Source organism: Nesoenas mayeri (genome assembly GCF_963082525.1).
Source record: "Nesoenas mayeri genome assembly, chromosome: 2".
Classification (NCBI taxonomy): Eukaryota; Metazoa; Chordata; class Aves; order Columbiformes; family Columbidae; genus Nesoenas; species Nesoenas mayeri.
This window is the reverse complement of record NC_137543.1, coordinates 130,029,304-130,050,210: the sequence shown is the minus strand read 5'-3', so window position 1 is coordinate 130,050,210 and position 20,907 is coordinate 130,029,304. Positions and strand designations below refer to the sequence as shown.

Sequence of the window (20,907 nt, the reverse complement as noted above, 5' to 3'; positions counted from 1 at the left end):
GAGGCGCCGCCGGCGGGACAACGAGCGGCGGCTGCGATCAGCTTGGGGGGGCCCCGCTGCGCGTGCGCAGCCTCCGCCCCGTGCGCTCCTCGACCGGTAGGGGGGCGACCCGCTTATTCGCGGCAGCTCTTGGGGGCGCGCCGCCGCGGGAGCGCGCGGGTGCGCGCCCCAGCCCGCCGCGCAGAAAGGCAGGGGCCGTCGGCAGCGCTGCCGCTCTCGCACGTCGTGACGATCAACCTTCTCATCTGTCAAGATCCCCCCGCTTCCCCCGGCACGTTCTCAGGGATTCCGCGCTGCAGGAAATAATCTTAAAAGTTAATACTTTTAGGTGCCCGTTATCAGTGATGGGTTTTTTTTTTTTATGGCAAAAGGTTAATGTGCAAGGCTGGGAGGCTGCTTTTATTGTATGCATTTGAAAATGAACCCATGTGATTCAGTCATGAACGCTTGCAGGAAACAAAGGCCTAAATTTTCAGTTGCAGCCTGGAGAATTGCCTGTCAACCAGAATTTTGCTGAAAGGCTGATCTCTGCTCAGCCACATCGCAAGGGTGTCCCTGTTCCTGTTGGATCCTGTGCGTTTTTGGCACTTCTTCCTCCAGCGCGTGCTAATAACCGCAGCAGCCCGCACCTTGCTGGCAGCAGAGACTCAGCACCAAGGCCAAATGGGTAGTTCCTGAGGTTAGAAAATGTCCCAAGATGGCAAACCAGCTAGACTTGCTCTGCCTGCACTAAAAAGCCAAGAGAGAAGATGAAGATGAATGGCCAGCAGCTGAAGATGGCCCTTTCCATGAGCAGTGCCCACTTCCCTTTCCCAGCCTCTTGCCAGCAGCAGTTGCAGAAAGCTCAGCCGCTGCTCTGTGCCCCAGCTCAGCATCTTCCCCGTACTTCTCCAGGGGCGAGACTTTCCCTTCGTGGCTGGGAAGCTGTTCTGCCCAAATTTCTGCACTAGCTGGGGCTGGTTACATTCAGTTCAGCACGGTGGTAATCAAGAACTGACCAGCTGAGCTGAGCGCTCATGTGAGTGAGTATTCCCAAAAAGGAATGAGCTCTGAGCGTGATTCACAGGCAGGAGGTGTTTTCCTACAAGTCAAACCTCATTGCTACGTGAAGCACAATCCTGGGGCTTTAGGCAATGGCAGTGCTCATGGCACTTGTTCTTCCACAGCCTGTGACATTGGGTTTCCAATAGCTGCTGGGGAGCATGGGCCCACTGGCAAAAAGGCCACACAGAGAAGCCATATTCATGCTGCCCATCCACACGCAGTTCAATCCACAGCTTGAAGTTGCAACAGAGCCTTGACACACACTTGTCTTTATGGAAATGGTTCATGTTGCTGCCCACCTGGACCATAAATGATCTCGACTATTTCTTGAGTCTGTTGTAAATGGAAGGCTGGAACTGGACATGCCAGTCTTTTCTCCTTTTGCTTGGTGAATCAGAAGTAAATAATCAGAGAGAAAATTAACTCACAATGGTAAAGAGGGCAGTATCAGGGAAAGATCTTCCTTGTTCCCTAGGTTTGCAAAGATTTCATGTTCTTGCATGTCATTTACTTCAAAAGTTTTAGTCAACTCCTTAGCCAGTTCTTGTTTAATTACAATTACATTTTCGTTCCTAAGAGGCTAGCCTGAATTTTAGCCTCTGTTGATGCTGCATTTTCCAAAAGTCAGTCTGAATCCACATTGTAATTTGTATTTTATACCAGCTCTACTCCATTCAGCTCCAGTAGATAGATTTGCTCATCTCCCTTTTCAAGTGTAACTTTATTAATAAAGAACTTATTCTACTGCAAGATTGCATACTGTTCTGGTGTAATCTGATTCTGATACTAGCTGATGTTGCCTATTATTTAACTCCAGGAACAAAAGGGAACAAGCATGAAGGTCATGCTTAAATTCTGAGAGGAAAATGCTTACCAGTCTTCCACCATAATGTAGATCACTTAAAAAAAATGGAATATGAACCTATTGCAAATACATAATGATTACACACACAAACTAAAACAAAAGTGGGGAAGGGAGGGAAAAGGTCATGAGGAGAACATAGGACAAGAATATACTTTTTGTTAAGATGTACATATACAAGATCTATCTACAGCCCACATTTTGAAAGCAGCTCCTGAGAGTTACAGTAATATTAGTGCACATATTCAAGATATTTGCATTATTCCAGCAGGATTCTTTTTTTATTGCTGTGATACTAAAATATTCTGGCAATTAAATCTAAAATAAAAATAGCAGTCACTGATACAAATACCCATTTTTAAAAAGTCTAACCAAGTTTACATTTTAAATTGAAAACTACTAGTTTTCTTCACTGTTTTTCCATAACTCTTCTGCATTGTTCTCTACAATAACTTCACCACAGTTTCCTCGAATATAAAGACAATACTTATTTGATATGGCATTTCAACTTTCACTATTTATTAGTTGGTAAAACTGCAAAGATGATCTGTGTCTTTAGGAGCATCTCTGCTCTACACTGACATCACATAATTATATGTACTTTAAGCATACCTTATGGAGCTTTTTAAAACCAATATTAATATACTGTTATAATATACTATTAGCTATAATGTAGTAGTGAATATACAGTATTCACAGTTTGGGGAAAAAATGTACTTTGGGGGGGGTGGGGAATGGGCTCCAATCAGACCTATTCCTTAAGATGAAAGTGTATAAACTACTGGTAAGGGATGAGGAAGAGACAAAAATAGGAGTGGCAGTAGGGCGAGTAGAAGGTTGCATATATTCTTATCTAAGTATACAGAGCAGAGGATTAATCGGTAAAGTAGGAAGGCAGCAGGTACACTAATCACAAAGCATATTCATCAGAGTGCTGTTCTCTAGCCATTACCATTAAGCAGTTTAAATGTATCATGAGAGAGGACATTCTTAATACATATTTGCAAAGGACAGAGCAATAGCTATGCAAATTAGTGTCAGAAGGGCTGTCTTCAGATAGTGACTAGCACAGGAAAGGAACAAAGATAACACTGCAGCAGCAACCTATTTTTTCTTTTTTGCATTGTGAAAAATAATACAGAGCAGTATAGCAAGTTTTTACTCCCACATTCCTGGGCTTTTATCTATCTTTGAAATGAGCTTACTACCCATAAACATGAAGACCATGTAAACAGTGTTAAGATTTTCATATGTTACTGAGGAGAAAAAAGGTGCTTGATATTGTTTTGTGGTGTAGTTTTTACCACACATCTTGGATAAGGAGAAAAAGCATCACATAATATTGTGAGGTGCACACTCATGAAAGATGACCCAATACATGAGGCCTTCAGGCAAGAGGAATTAAGAACATTATTAATAGTTGAGAGTTCCTGTCAACAGAGGGTGCTTTTATAACAGATACAGATTTCTTAATACAATTTTCTGACCTCCACAAGCAAATCTTCCTGTGATTACACCATTGACAGATTTCCCTTTCCCTAGTAATCTCTAAGTATCACATAAATTGTATTTGCGAAGATGTTACAGCTGTTCACTGCATGTCTGTGAAAATAAAGGATTAATCACTGAGCAAATAGTACAGTAATAAATGACAGTAAATAGCTGCAGTACATTTGCTATGTGAACTCCATTTCAGACCATCTGGTTTTGATCTTTTTGAGGGGAAATCTTCACAAGAAAAATACCCACAGAAACTGTTGAGGTTGTTCTGCTTTAGAATATACGTCTATCAATAATTTTATTCGTGCTGCATGATACACAATCTGTTCACTCAAAAGCTTACTTATCAAGTTATTTTTATTTTTAATTTTTTTTGCCTGTCCTCATTCAACACTGCATAATTTAGCAGAAGACCTTTGTCCATGGGATGGATTGCATAATCAAATAAAAATATCAGTCCTTTGATGCAGCTTCTTCTGAATTCTCTGTGGGAATACAGCCCACAGTATTCAGTTCAAAAATTGCCTAATTATCGCGAATTTAAAGAATGAACATAAATATTTTCCAGAAAGAAAAGAAACATTTCAAAAAAATATTTCACAAGACTCTGAAATAAGGGACTGCAAACTAGAAAAGTTTCAGATGCAACTGATTGACTGGCTGACATGATACCACCTGCCAACACTTCTGTCTGTCTACTTAGGTCTAGGCCACTAACCCCTCTGATGTGTCAATATCCCTTTTTCTATTAGACCAGTGGATTTCAATGCTTGCTTTTCCTGCATCTAATCCATGCAGAAAAGGTTGAAAACCAGACAGGAGCCAGGCAGCCTCTGCTACACGCTAGAAAGGAAGGAAAGCTGCAGGGCAGGTGTGGAGGTACGGATGGGCAGGTGGAGTGGTGATGGGATCAGCGAGCTGCCAGGACAACACTTGCTGTACCTGTGTTTATTTTACAGAGGATGCAATGTTGCAAGCAGAACCTTCCCCTACATTCACCTGCCACATCTGCCCTGTAACTGGTACCTCAGCTTGTCTATGTAGGGACAATCCTGAAGGGATCGAGCTGGGGTGAACAACAGATACTCCTGGTTGTTAGCAACACTGCCACTGTTGAACACGGCCTTATGTTTACCTTTAGTTAGCTGATACCGACTTTCTTTAAATATCACCTGGCAGGAAAAGCCTGAGCCTACTTGCACAGTCCTATACCCAGAATGGATTTCATTTGCGGTCGGAGTTTAAGTACTGTCCAAGCCACGAACGGTGCAGCTTGTGCAGCTGCGGGTTACAAGACCGAGAGTGTGGACGAGTCCCTGACTCATACCTGAGGGACAGCCCTCACTCCCGGGGCCACTGTCAACATGCGTTTTGGCCGTTAGAGGGCAGAAACGACACCGTTCCTGGTTTGTACTTCTGAAGGCAATCTTTGCTTACGGATGTCCCTGGAAGTGGCGGCCACGGCCACACAGCTTCCCGGCTTCCCCGGGGGTTCCTGTCTGGAAAAGGAGGGTGAGTGTTTCCAGGAAGGACCGCGAGGCCTGCGGTGACCTGCCGCCCGCCCGGCCCGCACACAGCCTGCAGCGTTCCCCGACGACGTGCCCTGCAGGCAAAGACCCTGCGACCTGCCCTCCTGGCCCCAAGCGAGGGGTGATCTCATTTATGTTTATAAACGTATAAAGGGTGAGTGTCACGAGGATGGAGCCAGGCTCTTCTCAGTGACAACCCATGGTAGGACAAGGGGCAACAGGTACAAACTGGAACACGGGAGATTCCATTTAAATTTGAGAAGCAACTTCGCAGTGAGGGTGACAGAGCACTGGAACAGGCTGTGGAGTCTCCTTCTCTGGAGACATTCAAAACCCACCTGGACACATTCCTGTGTAACCTCATCTGGGTGTTCCTGCTTTGGTGGGGGGATTGGACTAGATGATCTTTCGAGGTCCCACCCAATCCCTAACATTCTGTGATTCTGTGAGGCGCGGCGCCCGCAGGGGCAGCGGCGGTTACCGGCGGTTACCGGCCAAGCCGCCGCTGCTCACGCTCCCGCCTCTCCCGCACGGCGCCGCCAGGGGGCGTGCCGAGAGGGGCGGACACGCCCACGCATGCGCGGCTGGCAGCGCGGTGGGCGGGGCGTTGCGGCAGCGCTCCCGACCGGGACGGGCTGGGGGGGAGGAAAGGGCGGGGTCTCAGGTGGTGCGTCGCGAGGCGGGCGGAAGCGGAGCGAGCGGCGCCTGTCAGACGGTGCGGGCCGGGAGCGGAGGTAGCGCGGGGTGCTGGGGGCTCACCCGGGCGGCACGTCGGAGCGGGGGATGGGAGAGCGGTGCCCTGCGGAGGTGGAAGGGCTTCCAGCTGCGTGGGGGCGGTGTGAGGCTGGCGGAGGCCCGGCAGTCTGCGTGGGGAGTCGGGGCGGCTCTGCCGGGCGAGGGTGCGGGGGGTGGCTGGGGGTGGCGAGGCGGGAGCCGGGTGGCTGCAGGCTGGCTGCAAACTCAGGTTTTCACCTGGCCTGAGCGCCCCGCTGTGTTCTCCCCCTCAGGCTTGCCCCCCTGCCTCGGGTCAGGCTTATCTTTCCTCTGGCCCTCGCGCCCCCCCCCCCCCCCCCCCCCCCCCCGCCTCGCCGGCATTCGTGCAGCCGCCAGGTCCCTCTCCTCCAGCCTTCCCCCGCGTGTCCTTGTGCGGCGGGTCGCGCTCCTGGGTGCGTGGGCTCCGGGTGCTCCCTGCGGGCCGGGCTCCCCTGGGCTCCACCAGCCCTGCTCCCCGAGCTGGCGGTGGTTCGAGTGCAGGCCCCGCTCCCGAGAGCCGGGCCGCGGTGTGCGCCGCTGCCCGCCCAGGATCCGTGTTCCCGCGGGTGGGTAACTGTGATGCGGTGTCCTTGGGCGCTGAGGAAGCAGTGAAGGAAACAAGGTTTGCCTGTTTTCCTTCTTCACTTGTAGTGGCCTTCTTGTCATAAGCTATGACTGCAGTGACTCTGCAAGACTGATGTCTTTCTTGTGCTGTAAGGATGTAACTTTGAAAGAGGCAAACCATCCTTAGGGTGATGTGATGGAACTAAAGAAGGAAGAATTTTTTTTTTAATTCATATTCAAGCAAAGGCAGGATCCTTAATAATGTTAGTTTAAGTGATCATCTGGCACTAAAAAGTTTGCAAAAAAAAAAAAAGGCAAAACATTTGTTTTAACTATAATATGTATTATAATTATATTTTATATATACTTAGTTATATGAAACCTTCTGACAGCAAGAGCTGTGGAATAATTCTTCCTTCTTACAATATAATAAAAATCCTTTTATAGGTAATATCTTAAGATATTTTAACTACATTTTAAATTTTCCATTAAGTTTAATTTTGTAAATATTTATAGCATACTACTATCTCTAACTCATATCTGTAGGTCTGTTAATCATTAATTATTAATAAACTTACTTTTCCATTTCCTAATCTAACATGGTAGCATCGTGTAAATTCTCTTTTATGTATCTTGTAATCTAAAAGATACTGACAACTGGACTGGAGTGTAATTCTGTGTTTGTGTGCCACAAAGCAAAGCCGAGGGAAATCTTATTCCACCCTATGACATGATGTGGAGTTTCTTTAGTGCAGTTTAGATCAAGTTAACAACTGGGGGTTTTGTTGTTGTTTTGCGCCCTCAGCAGGTGAATTGGGGGGACAGGTTTTCACTGTGAAAAGTGAGCTTTGCAGGAACTGTGACTTTTAATATTTATTTTTTTTATAGCACCTTCAGAATGTGAACATGCTGAACATAATAGCTGAGCATGCATGTGATTTGTTTTAATTGTAATGTAGTGTTTATTTTGGAGCGAATGTCATGAATTGCTGTTTCACTGTTATGAGAATATCAAAGAAAGGAGACAATATGAAGGTGATAGCAATATATTATAAGTAGCGTCTTGTTCTAGTGTCAGAAGAGGAGCGATTGCAGTTTTAGATCAAATGTGGAAATTTATAATACCTTTGTTCCCATTTTGACTGCTGGAGATACCCATGTGTATAAAGCCTAGATTTTTCTGTCCTCTTTTTATTATTTTATGTGTTACAATATATAATTGTTTAATAATTCATGTCACGTACTTGAGAACTCCAGAGGATTATGCAATTACGCTGGAATTCCTTTAGTCTAGTAAACAGGTCTTTTTGCTAAAGCTTTTACAGTTAGAAATAAAGCTGTTTCCTTTACTTTTTTTTTTCCTTAAAGCTTTTGTGGTCTCTTCTTTTAGAGACCTCTTTTGGCTTTTAGCTTCTCGAAGGAGGCATTTAGATAAGCTAATCACATATCATGATTTAGCTTGGGACTTGGATGTCATTTAACTACTAAAAGTAAAGTATTTCCCCTGGAGTTCCTGATCACTTGTACCTTTTCCAGGAATGGTTAAGGGCACTCATTCTTGCATCTTGCCCAAACTGTAAGTAGGATAAATGCATGCTGTCAGCTTAAATTGTCAGCCATGTAGTCAACATTATCGGAAGACCAGTAAGTGTCAAAAATAGCCATAGAATTGTTTCCAGTAGCTGTCAAAAATCTGTGGAGCTCGGTCATTCAAATGAACATGTTTTGTGCTGGTATAGGCTTACTGCTAAAATGCACTTTATGTGGTATTTGTTATTTGGCAAGCTCTTTCACCTGTGGTTGAAAACTTGTACCATTAGGTGGGCTGGTTTTCCTCAACTCAGCATTAATAATAGTCTGCTAAATTTTCTTTTATGATTGTCAACTTTACAAAAAATTATATATATTACCATTTGCCTTTGCAATTTAAAAGATTAATTTTGGGATTGCTCAGAACTAAATGGGTACTTTACCTGCATTAAACAAAGTCTAGACTAGAGGTCTAAACAAGAGGGCTTAAAACTTACTGAATTGGAATTAGTATCTTCAGTAATAACAAAGAAATAAGAAGCTATCGTGACATAAATAATCCAATTAAATTTCTGGGTACCTTCTACTTAATTTTAACAATAAATTATTTTGCAGTGCGTACCACTGTGGTGCTATGGTTAACTACTGTCTGTCATAACCCTTACTATGCTAAGATAAACTGACAAGTCAATCTAGAAATAATAAAAGATGTAGAAGAAAAAGAACTTATTTACCTTTAACATTGCCTCCAGTGTTGTTTTTCTGAGATCTTCAACTAGATCAGCCTTCTGGGAGCAAGTGTAAATCTGAGGCCCGATCTGTATTGTAGTTTTACCACTGAAACATACTTTTGGTGCACACCTTGCACACATCCATAGTCACTGTACCTCATCTTCTGTCATAACTTGCCCACATCCATAGTCAGAGTACCTCATGTTCTGTCATAACTGTGGTTCTTAGGAACCAGGGTCCTTCTATGACCTGAATAGCAGCAGCGAAGCATAAAGAAACCATAAAGCAAAGTGTCACAGATGGAATGGAATGAAGCTGAGATTCCTTATTTACTTTTTTTTCTCTTAAGAAGCTGCTCCAGACATGTAGAAACGTTTTGAAGCCCACATGGACCTAGTGAGAGCAGGGGAACTTCAGCAAGTATAATATACTGTCCCCATTGATATCTGCTCTCTTTAATTTTCTTCACAGCCATTGCCAAGTCATTTCCCCTCTCAAAATCTTGAATCTTGTCTGACTGCCCACAGTCAAGGAACAAAGAATTTCTGGTTTTAAATAGTTAATTTAAAAAGCATTCACTGACAGTAGTAGGCAAACTAAAAGGGGGGAGTTCTGAAAAAAAGCCGGGATACTTTAAGGTACAAAGAAGTACTCAAGCAGACTCCTTAGACATGCTAAATCAAAACAATTGTTGACAGAAAGTGTAAAATAAAACAATATGAATAGGGCTATATGCATTCAAAATAGAAACAAGTCACTGGTATTTCTAAAATACTGAAACACAGAAGGTAATCTAGTGTCTGAGCACTTGGATGAATTTATACCAGAGCCACCATAAACTTGATGTGCTTTTAACTCACAGTCTAGCTACTGTTCTTAGAAGCCTGTAGGAGATAAATCTGTTGTGGTTTAAGATACTTCTGAGGTAGTGGCAGCAGCTGTTCAGCAGTGGCAATCTCTCTCTGCTTGGTGAGCTATGACTTTTGTTGGCCCAGATGTCCTTTGGCTACACTGAGAGACGAGGACTGGAAGGACCATACAAGGAGATTTTCTTCTTTGTTGCAGCACTGTAGAAGCACAGGTGTTATTGGTAGTTGCTTACCCAGTTTTGCTGCTCCCTTAAACCTAATATCTTTCTATTAAATCGCTCAGCATATCCATTAAAGGTATTTCCCAAAAGTCATGGTAGCAATAAGTCAAAGGAATAATTTTTTGTTGTTTCAGTGTTCCTTCATCACTGCAAGTCTGGGGCATGCAGAGGCGGGGCATGCAGAGGCAGGGCATGGAGGAACATACGCTGTGGGAGAAGGTATAAAGATAGATGTCCTGGAAAAGACACCGAGTGCTTGTCAGACTCCTTTGGCAGTGCATTCCAAAAGTTGTGGAGAACTGCAGTCCAGCAGCCGTCATACTGATAGGGTGACTTTTTTTTTTTTTCCAAAAATATGCATTTTTACCTGTTCTTAAGATGTCAGTGTGCTGTATAGTGCTGTCCTTTTCACTTGAGCCTAGCAGGTATTAATATTAAATCCCTCTTCTATTGACTGATCTATGATGCAGTCTTGAAAGACCCTCAAGTCTTGTCAGCACACAAGTACAGCATTTTGATGGACTGTGTCAGGTTTTGCTGAGGTTTTGACAATGGGGTATCCTCTTTTCCCTCTCTGCTGGTGACATTTTTCTGTTGACCAAATTTTACAGCAACAATGATAGGAATCCTTAACATGCTGAGGGTTGATTAATGTCAATGTCAAAAGACATCTCAAATATGCTTTCACTTCTCTGAGGACAAAAATGACTGTTAATTATTTGCTTCTTAGTAGAATATTCTGCTCTTTTACGGTGCTCTGCAGCTGTCTGAGTGAACCTGGGAGCCAAAGGGCAGTGTTGATCCGCAGAAGTCACCAGTATCAATGTGCCAGTACAGGGAAATGGTTTTATTGGCGTCTGTTCAAGAGCTTATGTGCTCTTAAAAATATGAAGAGTGTGATTCTTCCTTGGGTACCGGTTTCATATATGAATGATTTGGATAACATGATTTGTTAAAGGGGGTTTGTGTTATGTATGGAAAGGGAGAACTGAAGTTTCTGTGTATTGCCAGGAATTGTCCTGTGTAATGGGATGTACTTAATTTCTTTGGGCACTTATTTGTCCGCTGCACCTCATGCAGACTTTTTCCTACTGCCAAACCGACAGCCATCTAAGACTGCAAATTACTACAATGAAAATGTCATTTTTGGTGTTCCAAAAAGTCTCAGCATGTAGCTCCTGGGCTTCTAGGTGCTTATTTCTTTGTCCTTGTGTTCAAAGGTTAATTGTCTAGTGAATATGTTCTGTGCTTTTTGTGTGTGTGTGTGAGTCATTCTTTAGACCTCCCATTTTCATTGCTGCACTGCGACTGCACTGATAGGTTTCCAAATAACCTAGAACTAGACTGTGTCCTCCTGCTCTTGGAATGGTCAGTACGATATCTGTCAGCTGAGTGACTGTAATGCTTAAAGTTTTCTGTTGGAGAGTCAGAAAACAAAAGATTTTGGACATCACAGAGGTAAGTGGGCAGAGGGAGCACACTCGAAATAGATGCAAAAAAGAAAACTAATAGGACAGAGATGGTAGAACTGTGGAAATATTTCAATGCCTTGTGATTTTTGTTGTCTCGAAATGTTTGTTGGCTATTGCAGTGAGGTGTCACTGTGCCTGTTTACAGCACAGCTTATTGTTTACTAATACAGTACCCTCACTGTACTGAGAGATGTTTGCTGCCATGAAGTTAATAGAAATTTCTCATATAGACGTAATTTTAGTATGTTTATGAAATTATAAAGGATTTCGAATCAACTTGTTATGCTCCCACTGAGATTGTACTAAACTCTAATTTTGTACTGTAGATTTACAGCAATTATTAATGTCAGCTTTTATTTGTACTGTCCTAATTTCTGTCTGCAGTCTGTTCTGTTACAATATCTTTTTCCCCTTCTGCTGGTTGGATGCAGTCTCCTATGACTATGTCTGACATTTTATTTTTTTAATCTCTGTCTTGGTAAATCACTTAATGTACTTATACAGTTAATATAACAATTGGTTGCAAAGCCAGACTTGCTTTTGAATTCGCTGTGTCATGTTGTTGGTGATCATAGTTTGGCAGTGAGAAACAGATAAGTATTATGGTATAAAATTCCCATTTATTGAGTCTACTTCTTTACTATATTAGTTCATTAGAAATCTGCATAGGTCTCTAGGGTATCACTGAGGAGCTACTGCCTCAGTATTTGGCATTCTATATTTCAGAATATAAAACCAAAGAGGTTACTTTATTGAACTGTATGTTAACAATACTGTTTTCAGTGCATTTTTCTTGGCTTTACTTGAGAGTCTTTTTGATCCTTGAATGGAATTTAATGGAATTCTCAGGCTTCTGTTTTCTCTATTCTTCACCTCCTGTTGACTCTGTTTTGTTAGTTTTTTGCTAAAACTGCTTACTAATAACTACCAAAACCACCTGATGGGCCTGCTCCTTTCTTTTTCTTATAAATAATCCTCCTCATCTGTCTTGTACATTTTTCAAACTAGTGGGTACACACTGTCTCTGCAGCACAGTTTTAAGTTTGCCCTGTTGATGCGGATAACCTCTTCTAGTAGTTTAGGAAGGCTGGGATCGCTCGGGCAGGCTGTAAAAATGGTGATGAGTATGTACTGGTCTTTCATGATACTCTGAGATTGTTTAAGAAAATGTATGAAGCATTCTTTTGTTTTACAGACTTGGCGTTTGTTTGTGTTGTACATGAATATAATCTCTGTGTTTTGCTGGGAGTAAGGAAAGCAGAAATTGAGGAAGACTTTGCAACAAAATTCAAGTATGATTTTTTTAAGTGTGGCATGGTTTCCATGGAGAAGGGTCAGTATTCAAACCAAAGTCCAATGCTGCTGTTTAGATAAATAGCATCAGAGATACTAGAACTTTGCTTTATTATGGAACATATAATGGGTTTTCTGTTGCTTTTTCTTTGGCCGTTGTTCCTTTTGTTTCATGTACTTGATCATATAATTTATAGATGACTGATGTTGGGACACAGCTCAGAGGATAGAGACACGACTTTATTTTGGAGAGGATGAGTGCCTTAGTTCGTTGCTGTCATTGCCAGATGTATGTCAGTGGTTGCTGTGGTACCACTGGACAATGTTAAATCCATGTTGGCAATGCATTTTGCTTTGGCAATACATTTTTTAGAGAACCAGCAGTGGCAACAGTGAAGAAAACCAAACTTTTTCTATGTGAAAGGCAAACCTAGTCTCAGATACTGTATTCAGGAATTGCTTGTAGTTTCAAGTTCTAATGTTGCCCCTGGCTTGAGCTTGTCATTTTTGGAATTAGTTAGATATGCATGTTGATTTTTCAAGAACTTTGAAAAATTGTGGCTGAAATTAGTCACTCAAGGCTGCCTATTGAAAGGATTATCAGGAAGATACTCTGTCATGGATTCTTGGATTGATGTTTTGCCAGCACAGTCAGGTCAGGGGTTTTGTTCGATTTGGTTTTGGTTTAGTTGTTGTTGGTTTTGTGTTTTGTTTCCTTCTTTTTTTGTTGTTGTGGTTTTGTTTGGTAAAATTTAGGTTGGGGATTTTGTGTGTGTGTGCGTTTGTTTGGGTTGTTGGTTGGTTTTGTTGTTTTCCTTTCTCTCCTCAGACTTTCAAATTTTGTCCTGGCTGTACTCCTTCATCTTCATGGTTGTCATCCTTTTGTCTCAGTCTCTATGATTAGAGATGGTAGGTATTCCAACAGGGCATAGCTCTGAAGTGCCTTTTTCCCTACTGCTCTGTTCCCTACTGCTCTTTGACCTGCTTTGCCATCAAAGCCCTTCAGCTGCAGTTGGGAGAATAGAAAGCCTGGGTTCCTACCTGGGCTGAGGGTGTGTGAGGCAGGAGGTCTCTGCTTCCCTTTTCCCCTGTGCTTCGAGGGGTGAGGAAGGAGGAGTTGTGAGAATGAGGGGGGAGAAGAAAGATCAGAAGAAACAGTGTTCCTTCTTGCATGTATGCTGTTATCTCATGGGATATTACCTCCAAATTACTGAAAATGAAGGTCCATTGTGAGTACAAGTTTTTTTTTCAACTATAATGTTCATGTAGGGAAGCACTGACTGTTCAGGGCAACAGTGGTGAAAAATATTCCAATCCACCCATCTTATTTATTGTGCTATTTTCTTCCTGATTCATACACCTGCTACTCTGATGCCATTTTTTCCTACCTGAAAATCACATGGGTATAAGCTTGCCTTTTTTGTTGTTTTTGGTTTGGTTTGGTTTTTTGTTGTTGTTTTTCATTTGTTGTTTTTTGTTTTGTTGTTGTTGGGTTTTTTGTTTGTTTGTTTGTTTGTTTTGGGGGGGGGGGGGAGTGGGGAGCATGCGGGGAGGGGTATTGGTTGTGTTATTGTGACCCCTCTTTCCTCCCTCACACTGTGTAATCTCAGAAGGCTCTTGCAAGGAGTGTTAGGGGTCACTAGAAGTACATGCTTGAGGAAGAAAGAGGAGACCAAACCTCCAGAAGTCTGAAATTATACTGGAATTCATTAAGTGGGAACAGCCTCTAGAAATGCCTAGGAAAAGTGACAAGTACAAATACTTCCTTTCATTTTGGTGCACTTGACTCCCAGTCTCTTTGCCCAGAGTCAGTATTTGGGTGTCAGGCCCTTTGCCCAGCAGGTGAAGTCCTCGATTTCTGTTGGTTTCAGCCATCAGCATGTGCGCTGTGAATCACATTTACATGGCAAAGCCTCAGTCTTCAATTCCTGCTGCTTCTTGGCGGGAGTTTATTCAATCTGTTCCATTTGGCTGGGACTCTTATCCTGGCTTGTGGTCTTACTTACAGCGTGATGGCAGAGTTATTTCCACTCCAAAGCTCTGTAGTGATACTGTCCAAATGCTTCAGGATGAGATATGGCTGGAGATCTGCAGGGAGCTGAACTTAATTTAAATTCTGCAGGAGCTATCTGTTACTTTCAGCCTTTTAAAAAATAATATAAAATGTAGACTTTGGGAATGGGGGTTGAAACTTGTGGTCTCTCCTTGAGAGATACTGTCTGGTCTTCTGAGCCATCACGTGAATACAGTATTTCTGGACCTCATATGTAAATGTTTTCCATCATATTGATACTGTTCAGGGAATATGTAGATGCATAATGATGTAGGTGCAGTTTATGCTTTAAAATCTGAATGCAGAACCGTGGATTTGGCAAAGAGACAGGGAAAAGAAGTTTTGGTTAGTTCATGTTCAGGGAGGATCTGTTTCGGGAAATCTTAAACTGCACAGCTCCAAATATTCATGCTGATACTGTAGAATATAACTTTTTATTGTTTTCTCTTATTTTTGCACTTAAGACAAATTTGTGTCTTAAAACATTTTTTTGGGGGGGATAAGCACATTCTTTTAACAAAGTACATTCCACTGAATTTCCAGTGGGATTTCAAATTATTGCGTGTTGGCTATTTGTCCATGTGCACAGTCATATACCACAATTAAGGTGAAGTAAGCTATTCCTCATTCAGTGACTTGTGATTAACCACTTACTTTTGCTGTTGGGTGTACTAATGTAAGATTTGGTTCGTTTGTTTGTTTAATGTACTGGCAGTTACTGCAGGACATTTTACATGCGATAAGTTACTTTACTCTGACTTTGGTGTCCAAGTCCTAATATTGCCCCTGCCTTGGCGTGATCATTTTCAGGATAATTTAGATATGCATGTTGATTTTACAGTGCTTTATAAAGTTGTTACCGGAATCAGTCCTGTTTGGCTGCCTGTTGAGAGGATTATCTGAAGAGTGGAGGGTGATTGAGAAGCACAACTCGAACACGGCTGGCAGTGGCACTTGTGTTTGCCACAGACCGTGGTGTGTTGGCATAAGGCCAGTTGGACTGGTCAGCAGAGATGATGAAAACTACTGTGGAGGTGGAGTTAAATTTAGAGTAGTGCTTAGCAGGATAAGAAATTTGGTCTCAATATTCTAATAAAAACAGAGACCTAAATACCACTACAGAAAGTCTGTTAGAGAACTCTACTAAATGTGTGACTTCTGTCTGAAAAGCACTCATGTCAAGTAATACGTCGGGAAGAAAGGGGAATAACAGGGAAAACGTAACTACTGTGTAGAATGAGTAGCTTTATCCAGACTATGTTAAATAAAAGAAACTATCTCACAATAAAGTATTGAATAATTGGAGTAGTTTCAGAGGTGGCCGAAAAATGAGAAATAAGGGGTATGCACATGCAAAGAGACTGGAAAGATGGGATTTCATTGGGCACAGAAAATGAAGAGGAGAATGAGACAGATGTAAATATATATGTGTATATACATATATGGTGAATCTGTCACTGTCTTATAACACAAGAAGAGGGACACATTTCAGTGACGTTACTACCAAGTTTTTTTTAAAGTATGTTGAGATCAGTTATTTGGCATTCACATGTATGCATTTATAATAAAACAGAAATGGATTCTTTGATTTTTCCCTAACAAGCTTGAAGCTAGTTTAAAAAATGTATTTCTGTTTTAAAAGCATGTGGCTCGAAGTCCTCAACTTCAGCCACTCCATGTGAAAATGAAGATCTCTTTAGCCCTGCACTTCGTTTGTTTGTTTTTTCCACTGCAGAGCTCCCTGAAGATGTCTGGCTCATATTGCTCCAAACTGTCTGGACACTTGCTGTTTAACTGCTGAAACTTTCTTACCATTTGTTTTTTCTCCTGAAGCCTTAAACTACTGAGGGATCAGAACTGGCTGCAGTGGTAAGACTTTCTTGCAGTGGTAAGAAAGACTTTCTTGCAGTGGTAGTAAAATGCTAGAAGTGCAGTGCATTCATTTTGGTTTTATTTCTTTATTAGAAAGACCCCAAAACAAAAATCTGAGTGCTTTACAAAACCAGAAGGGGATGATGCCCAACTTCTAAGTAACTAACCAACCCAGAAACTTTGTTCTGTATTATTATATGTTTATACTTGCCTTATGCTTCTAAGTGAGGAATAAGAATCAAGTGAATAATTTCACAAGATCTTTTTCTTGTCTATAGATATCTGCATATGTCTCCTCAGAATGTTGTGTGTAAGGGTTTTACAAGTCTCTTCTAGATAGTGCATTTTGTTTTAAATGCATTTGGGTTTAATGTCTGCTCAAATTAAGGTATTTAAAATACCAATTTAAAATCGGTAAAAATAATAAGAAGAAACCTTGTAAACAACAAGTGAGATAGAAAGATGACTGCACCTCTAAGCAGATACAGTAAACAGTTGTGGATTATGCAATGATACTGCATTTGAAAACTGGTATTTGTCCTTGATCTCAGCAGCTGTAGCAGTTTTGAATAACCATGTGACATTTTACAGATTTCAAGAATCAAGACCAACTAAAAGATGAGAAGGTGTATTCAAGATGATCCATCCAGAAGACTTTTCACTTCATAGAAATGTCATTTTTGTTTAATATGTGATATAATTTGAAAAAGCCAAGTTCAATTACTTACCGTGAAATTAAGACACACCTGTGGCCTTCATCAGAAATGTTTCTAACATTTTCAAGAAAAAATATGTCCCAGAAACTGAGTATGTTTTTACTAGTGTTTGGAATCATCTGGGGTTTGATGTTGCTACGCTACACTTTTCAGTATCCAAGACGCCAAAGCAGTGCCGAGTTGCGTGGACAGATATTAGATCTAAGTAGAAGATACGTCAAAGCACTGGCAGAGGAAAATAAAAATTTAATGAATGGTGGCGGTGGAACCTCTATGGCAGGATATGGTAAGAGGAAAAAACCATACTGGTTATTAAAATATCTTTTTTTCCTGAAAACCGTAAAGTTACACTTTTTTTTCAAAGTCACGTATACTGCTCTTTAAGAGGAAAAAGCTCTGTAGTAATAGATTTTATTTTAGATTATTCACTGAAATTGAAGATTAAGATGTGGTGCAAAATCAAGTAGCAACATGGGATTTTTGTCTTCCAGGAATTTTTTAGATATCTTCAGGTATATGACTGTTGTCACTTGTAGGATTAACAGTAACACTGACGTTTTTTTCTGAATTTAAGCTATCGAGGAATAAGCGCATGCTTGGTACAGGGACAAAGTTTTAGATTAACTCACTTCAAGATTCCAGATTCTTCTCGTGCCTCATTGCTAACTTTCTGCTTTTATTTCTTTAATTCTCTTTAAGTAGTAAAAGAGCAGCAGAGAGCAACATAGTATTTGAGTTTGCAGTCTTGAGACTGCGAGGCAATTACGAATTCCGTGGAATCTTCCCTTGCTTTAGAAGTACCATTAGAGATTAGGCCCTTGTCTCTAGAGCTTTAGTTCTTGCTGCATCATATCTCTCTCTGATTGACCTGATATACACTCCTAAACAAGAACTAGTTAAATTTGGAGAGAGGGACTGACCTGAGATTTTTTTTCTTCTTTTTTTTTTTTTTTTTTTTAATTTACTACCAGGTTTTTAATTTTATCCGGGTCAGTCTTTTTTTCCACCTTCATACCTGTGTTTTTCTTCCCTAGTTTGTGTGGTTAGTGAGGAACTGATTGGGGGGGATGAGGAAGACAGAAAAAGTCTGTGTGTGTTGGAAGGATCTTAACACTTTGTAAAGCCTGTTAAGTTTGTTCCTGTTTTCCAAATCTGAGAGAAGACAGTGATACGAACATTGACAACAGTGTAATTAGTTTCTGTCGAAAGGTCTGTTACTGTTTTTGTGTTGCAGAATATGGGAATTTTTTAGTGTCCTTTCTTGTGTTCTCTAATCAGTATAGGCCTAAATATATGGATTTTTTTCCTGCTTTATAGCTTATGGAAGAAGTGATAAGATACTTTCTCATAGCACTTTTTCTGTGAGATAGATCTGTTATTTAGAGGAAAGCTTTTAAGAGCTACATTTTTTTTAATGTTGGAAAGTATTTAAATATATTCCATTGCTGTCCAAGGCTGAAAGGTAGCCTAGCTGGGTATTCTAGTGCTGTTGTCTGGATGAAATTTGAAATATTTCCTTTGAATAGTCACTAGTCTAATGTTCCAAGTAGTGCTTTTGTTCTTACAATTGAATATTGGCTTTGTTCACTCTTATGTATAGTTCACTCTTATGTATAGTTCACTCTTATGTATAGTTCACTCTTATGGTATCTTCTTTGCTTAAAATAACAGAAACGGTATTAAAGAAAAGTCCAGGTATTTTATTCTATACTTGTATACTACTGTGTGCTCTTTCCTAAAAAATATAGTAGGAAGGGTAGCAAGTCTTAAGATGTGAATATATTGAAATAGCAGTTCTTTTCCATACATAGTAAGGATCTAATTGTTTTTTCCATTATCTTCAGCTGATCTTAAGAGAACAATTGCTGTTCTTCTGGATGACATCTTACAGCGCCTCATGAAATTGGAAAACAAAGTTGATTACATCGTTGTGAATGGCTCAGCAACAAATACAACTAATGGAACAAGCAATCAGGTGCCAGTAACTTCAAATAAACGTGTGAAGCCAGCGAGCAACATTAGATAGCAAACAGGGCTGCTTTGCTGCATCTATGATACATAATATTTAACATAAGCTTTTTATCTCTGGCTACGACAAAGCGGTAGTTGGCTCTAAAAGCAGCATAAACTATTCTATTATACGATGTGCTGGATCTATGTAGGCCTAACTTATGTGCATAGGTTCTTAAAGCATTATTTCATTGCCTTAGAGCAGTATTGCTGACGTGATCTTTGTTGTCTTTAAAGATATTTTGATATCCTAATTTGATGTAGGATGCCATTGGATAATAACAATAAATGGAAAGCAATGGGGAACTTGTAGGTTTCTAAAGATATTTATTTAAGTATAAATATAACATATCTTTTGGATAGGTGAGCAGTATTGTAGTTCATTTTTTTTATGATCTATGTTAAGCTGAGGTAACTGAGGAAAATGCATTGTTAAACAGATGTTAGAAAATGTGTATACTTACAATATTTTGTTACTCATTTACTAAAACAATATTAAATTAAGGATAGCATTTTAAAAATATGACCCAAAGAATGTCTTTATTTGCACTATCTGTGAGACTAGCTACAGAGAATTTACTGTATATTTAAAAAATTTAATTTTAATAGGAAAACATCCTAGGTAGTAACACTGTCCAGGTATATCTTTACACCTGAGTTAGGGCAGTTAGTTTATCAAAAGCAAGTAATAATGTGTGATATCTTAGATGATTATTTCTTACAAAGATATTTAAGTGTATGTATTTTGTAATTGCAGATAAAATTATTTAAGTGATGGAAATAAGTTTTGGATCTGTGAATACTGTTTATTTGTTGCTGTTTCTTTTTAACTTTTTAGTACCTTGCAATTTGTGCTAAGTATAGCATACCATCTCCCTGAATTGCTTTTTTTGATCAGGAGGAAAAGCAATGAAGGGAAACCAGGCATCTCTGCATTTAACAGAGATGTGCACACTAGGGGTGTCTTACGGAATGTGTGAGAGCTAAGGTGATGTTTGCCTTACGTCTCCGTTAGCCTTACAGCGCACTGAGCTGCAGTGTGGATGCACTGGATTTCAAAATGTCACTGAAGTCATATTAAAGAGAAAGTGCCACTGAGCCTGTTTCTTAAATCGTACTGAATGCTGTGGGGGGAGGGAGGGTATGTTACATTCAGGGACTTTTGTCAAAAGTGTGCTGTGGGTGGGGTTTTGGGGGTAAGTGGGGGTGATGTAATCCTATATTAAGGAAAAAAACACACCAGTAAAACTGGAGGTGCTGGATGATGTACAATCCAAGGTTATGCGTTTTTTCTTTTATTCCATTTCTGTGCTGATATTCTGGACTATTAAAAAGGAAAATACAGTTACAACCTTAGTATCCAGATTTTTTTTTCTGTCACATTGTGTGTAAACATGCACTCACTTCAATGCAGAAAGAGAAAAATAAATTTTTAATCGTAATTGTAAAGGCTCCTGGTTTTGTTTTGTTTTTTAACAGTCTTGTCATTCTTGTTACCTGTGCTCTGTGTGTTTCTGGATTGGCAAATTGTATGCCTCTGAAGTTTAGTAGTTGTCTGGTATTCTTCCTGCTCAATCACAAGGTTTATTTGCTCTTGAAATTCTTACGCCCTGATACCTTCCTCAGGTTAGAGGTGAGGGGAGAGAGAATGAAAAGAAAATAAAATAACTGGTTTAGGTCTATAATCTTTAATCTCAGAGAGGAGAAGACAAGTGCAGAACTTTTGAATCTGCAAGTCTCTATGGACAATGTGAGGATAGGTTTTCATATCTATCTCTCTGTGCTTTTCATTCCCTGAGTACTTGATTGGTACCAACCCAGACCTTGATGGGTGGTGTCCCTTTGTGCTATAAACAGTAGTATAAGTAGTTTTTATGTGTGTTTGCA

The 20,907-nt window shown here is 40.6% G+C and overlaps 1 protein-coding gene across 9 annotated transcripts; it reads left to right on the top strand.

Moving 5' to 3' along the window:
- Positions 1–5,596: 5,596 nt before the first annotated feature.
- On the top strand, positions 5,597–20,146 carry CCDC126 (coiled-coil domain containing 126). 9 transcript variants are annotated; one of them, XM_080339132.1, is made up of 5 exons: positions 5,609–5,669; positions 9,739–9,823; positions 16,158–16,291; positions 16,886–17,296; positions 18,855–20,146. In XM_080339132.1, the coding sequence occupies exons 4-5, from the start codon at positions 17,059–17,061 to the stop codon at positions 19,034–19,036; spliced, it is 420 nt and encodes a 139-aa protein (XP_080195258.1). In that variant the 5' UTR covers positions 5,609–5,669; positions 9,739–9,823; positions 16,158–16,291; positions 16,886–17,058; the 3' UTR covers positions 19,037–20,146. The 9 variants fall into 9 exon arrangements, with proteins under 9 accessions (XP_080195256.1, XP_080195263.1, XP_080195259.1 ...); XM_080339131.1 differs by lacking the exon at positions 9,739–9,823 and adding an exon at positions 15,264–15,456 and having other exon boundaries at positions 5,649–5,669; XM_080339130.1 differs by lacking the exon at positions 9,739–9,823 and having other exon boundaries at positions 5,597–5,669.
- The last annotated feature ends 761 nt before the right edge of the window (positions 20,147–20,907 follow it).

What these genes read in the sequence shown, in the direction of transcription:
- CCDC126 (XM_080339130.1), top strand. Translation starts at nt 17,059, where the DNA reads ATGTTTCTAACATTTTCAAGAAAAAATATGTCCCAGAAACTGAGTATG. An exon ending in AACCTCTATGGCAGGATATG is followed by an intron (nt 17,297 to 18,854) that starts GTAAGAGGAAAA and finishes CATTATCTTCAG; the next exon opens with CTGATCTTAAGAGAACAATT.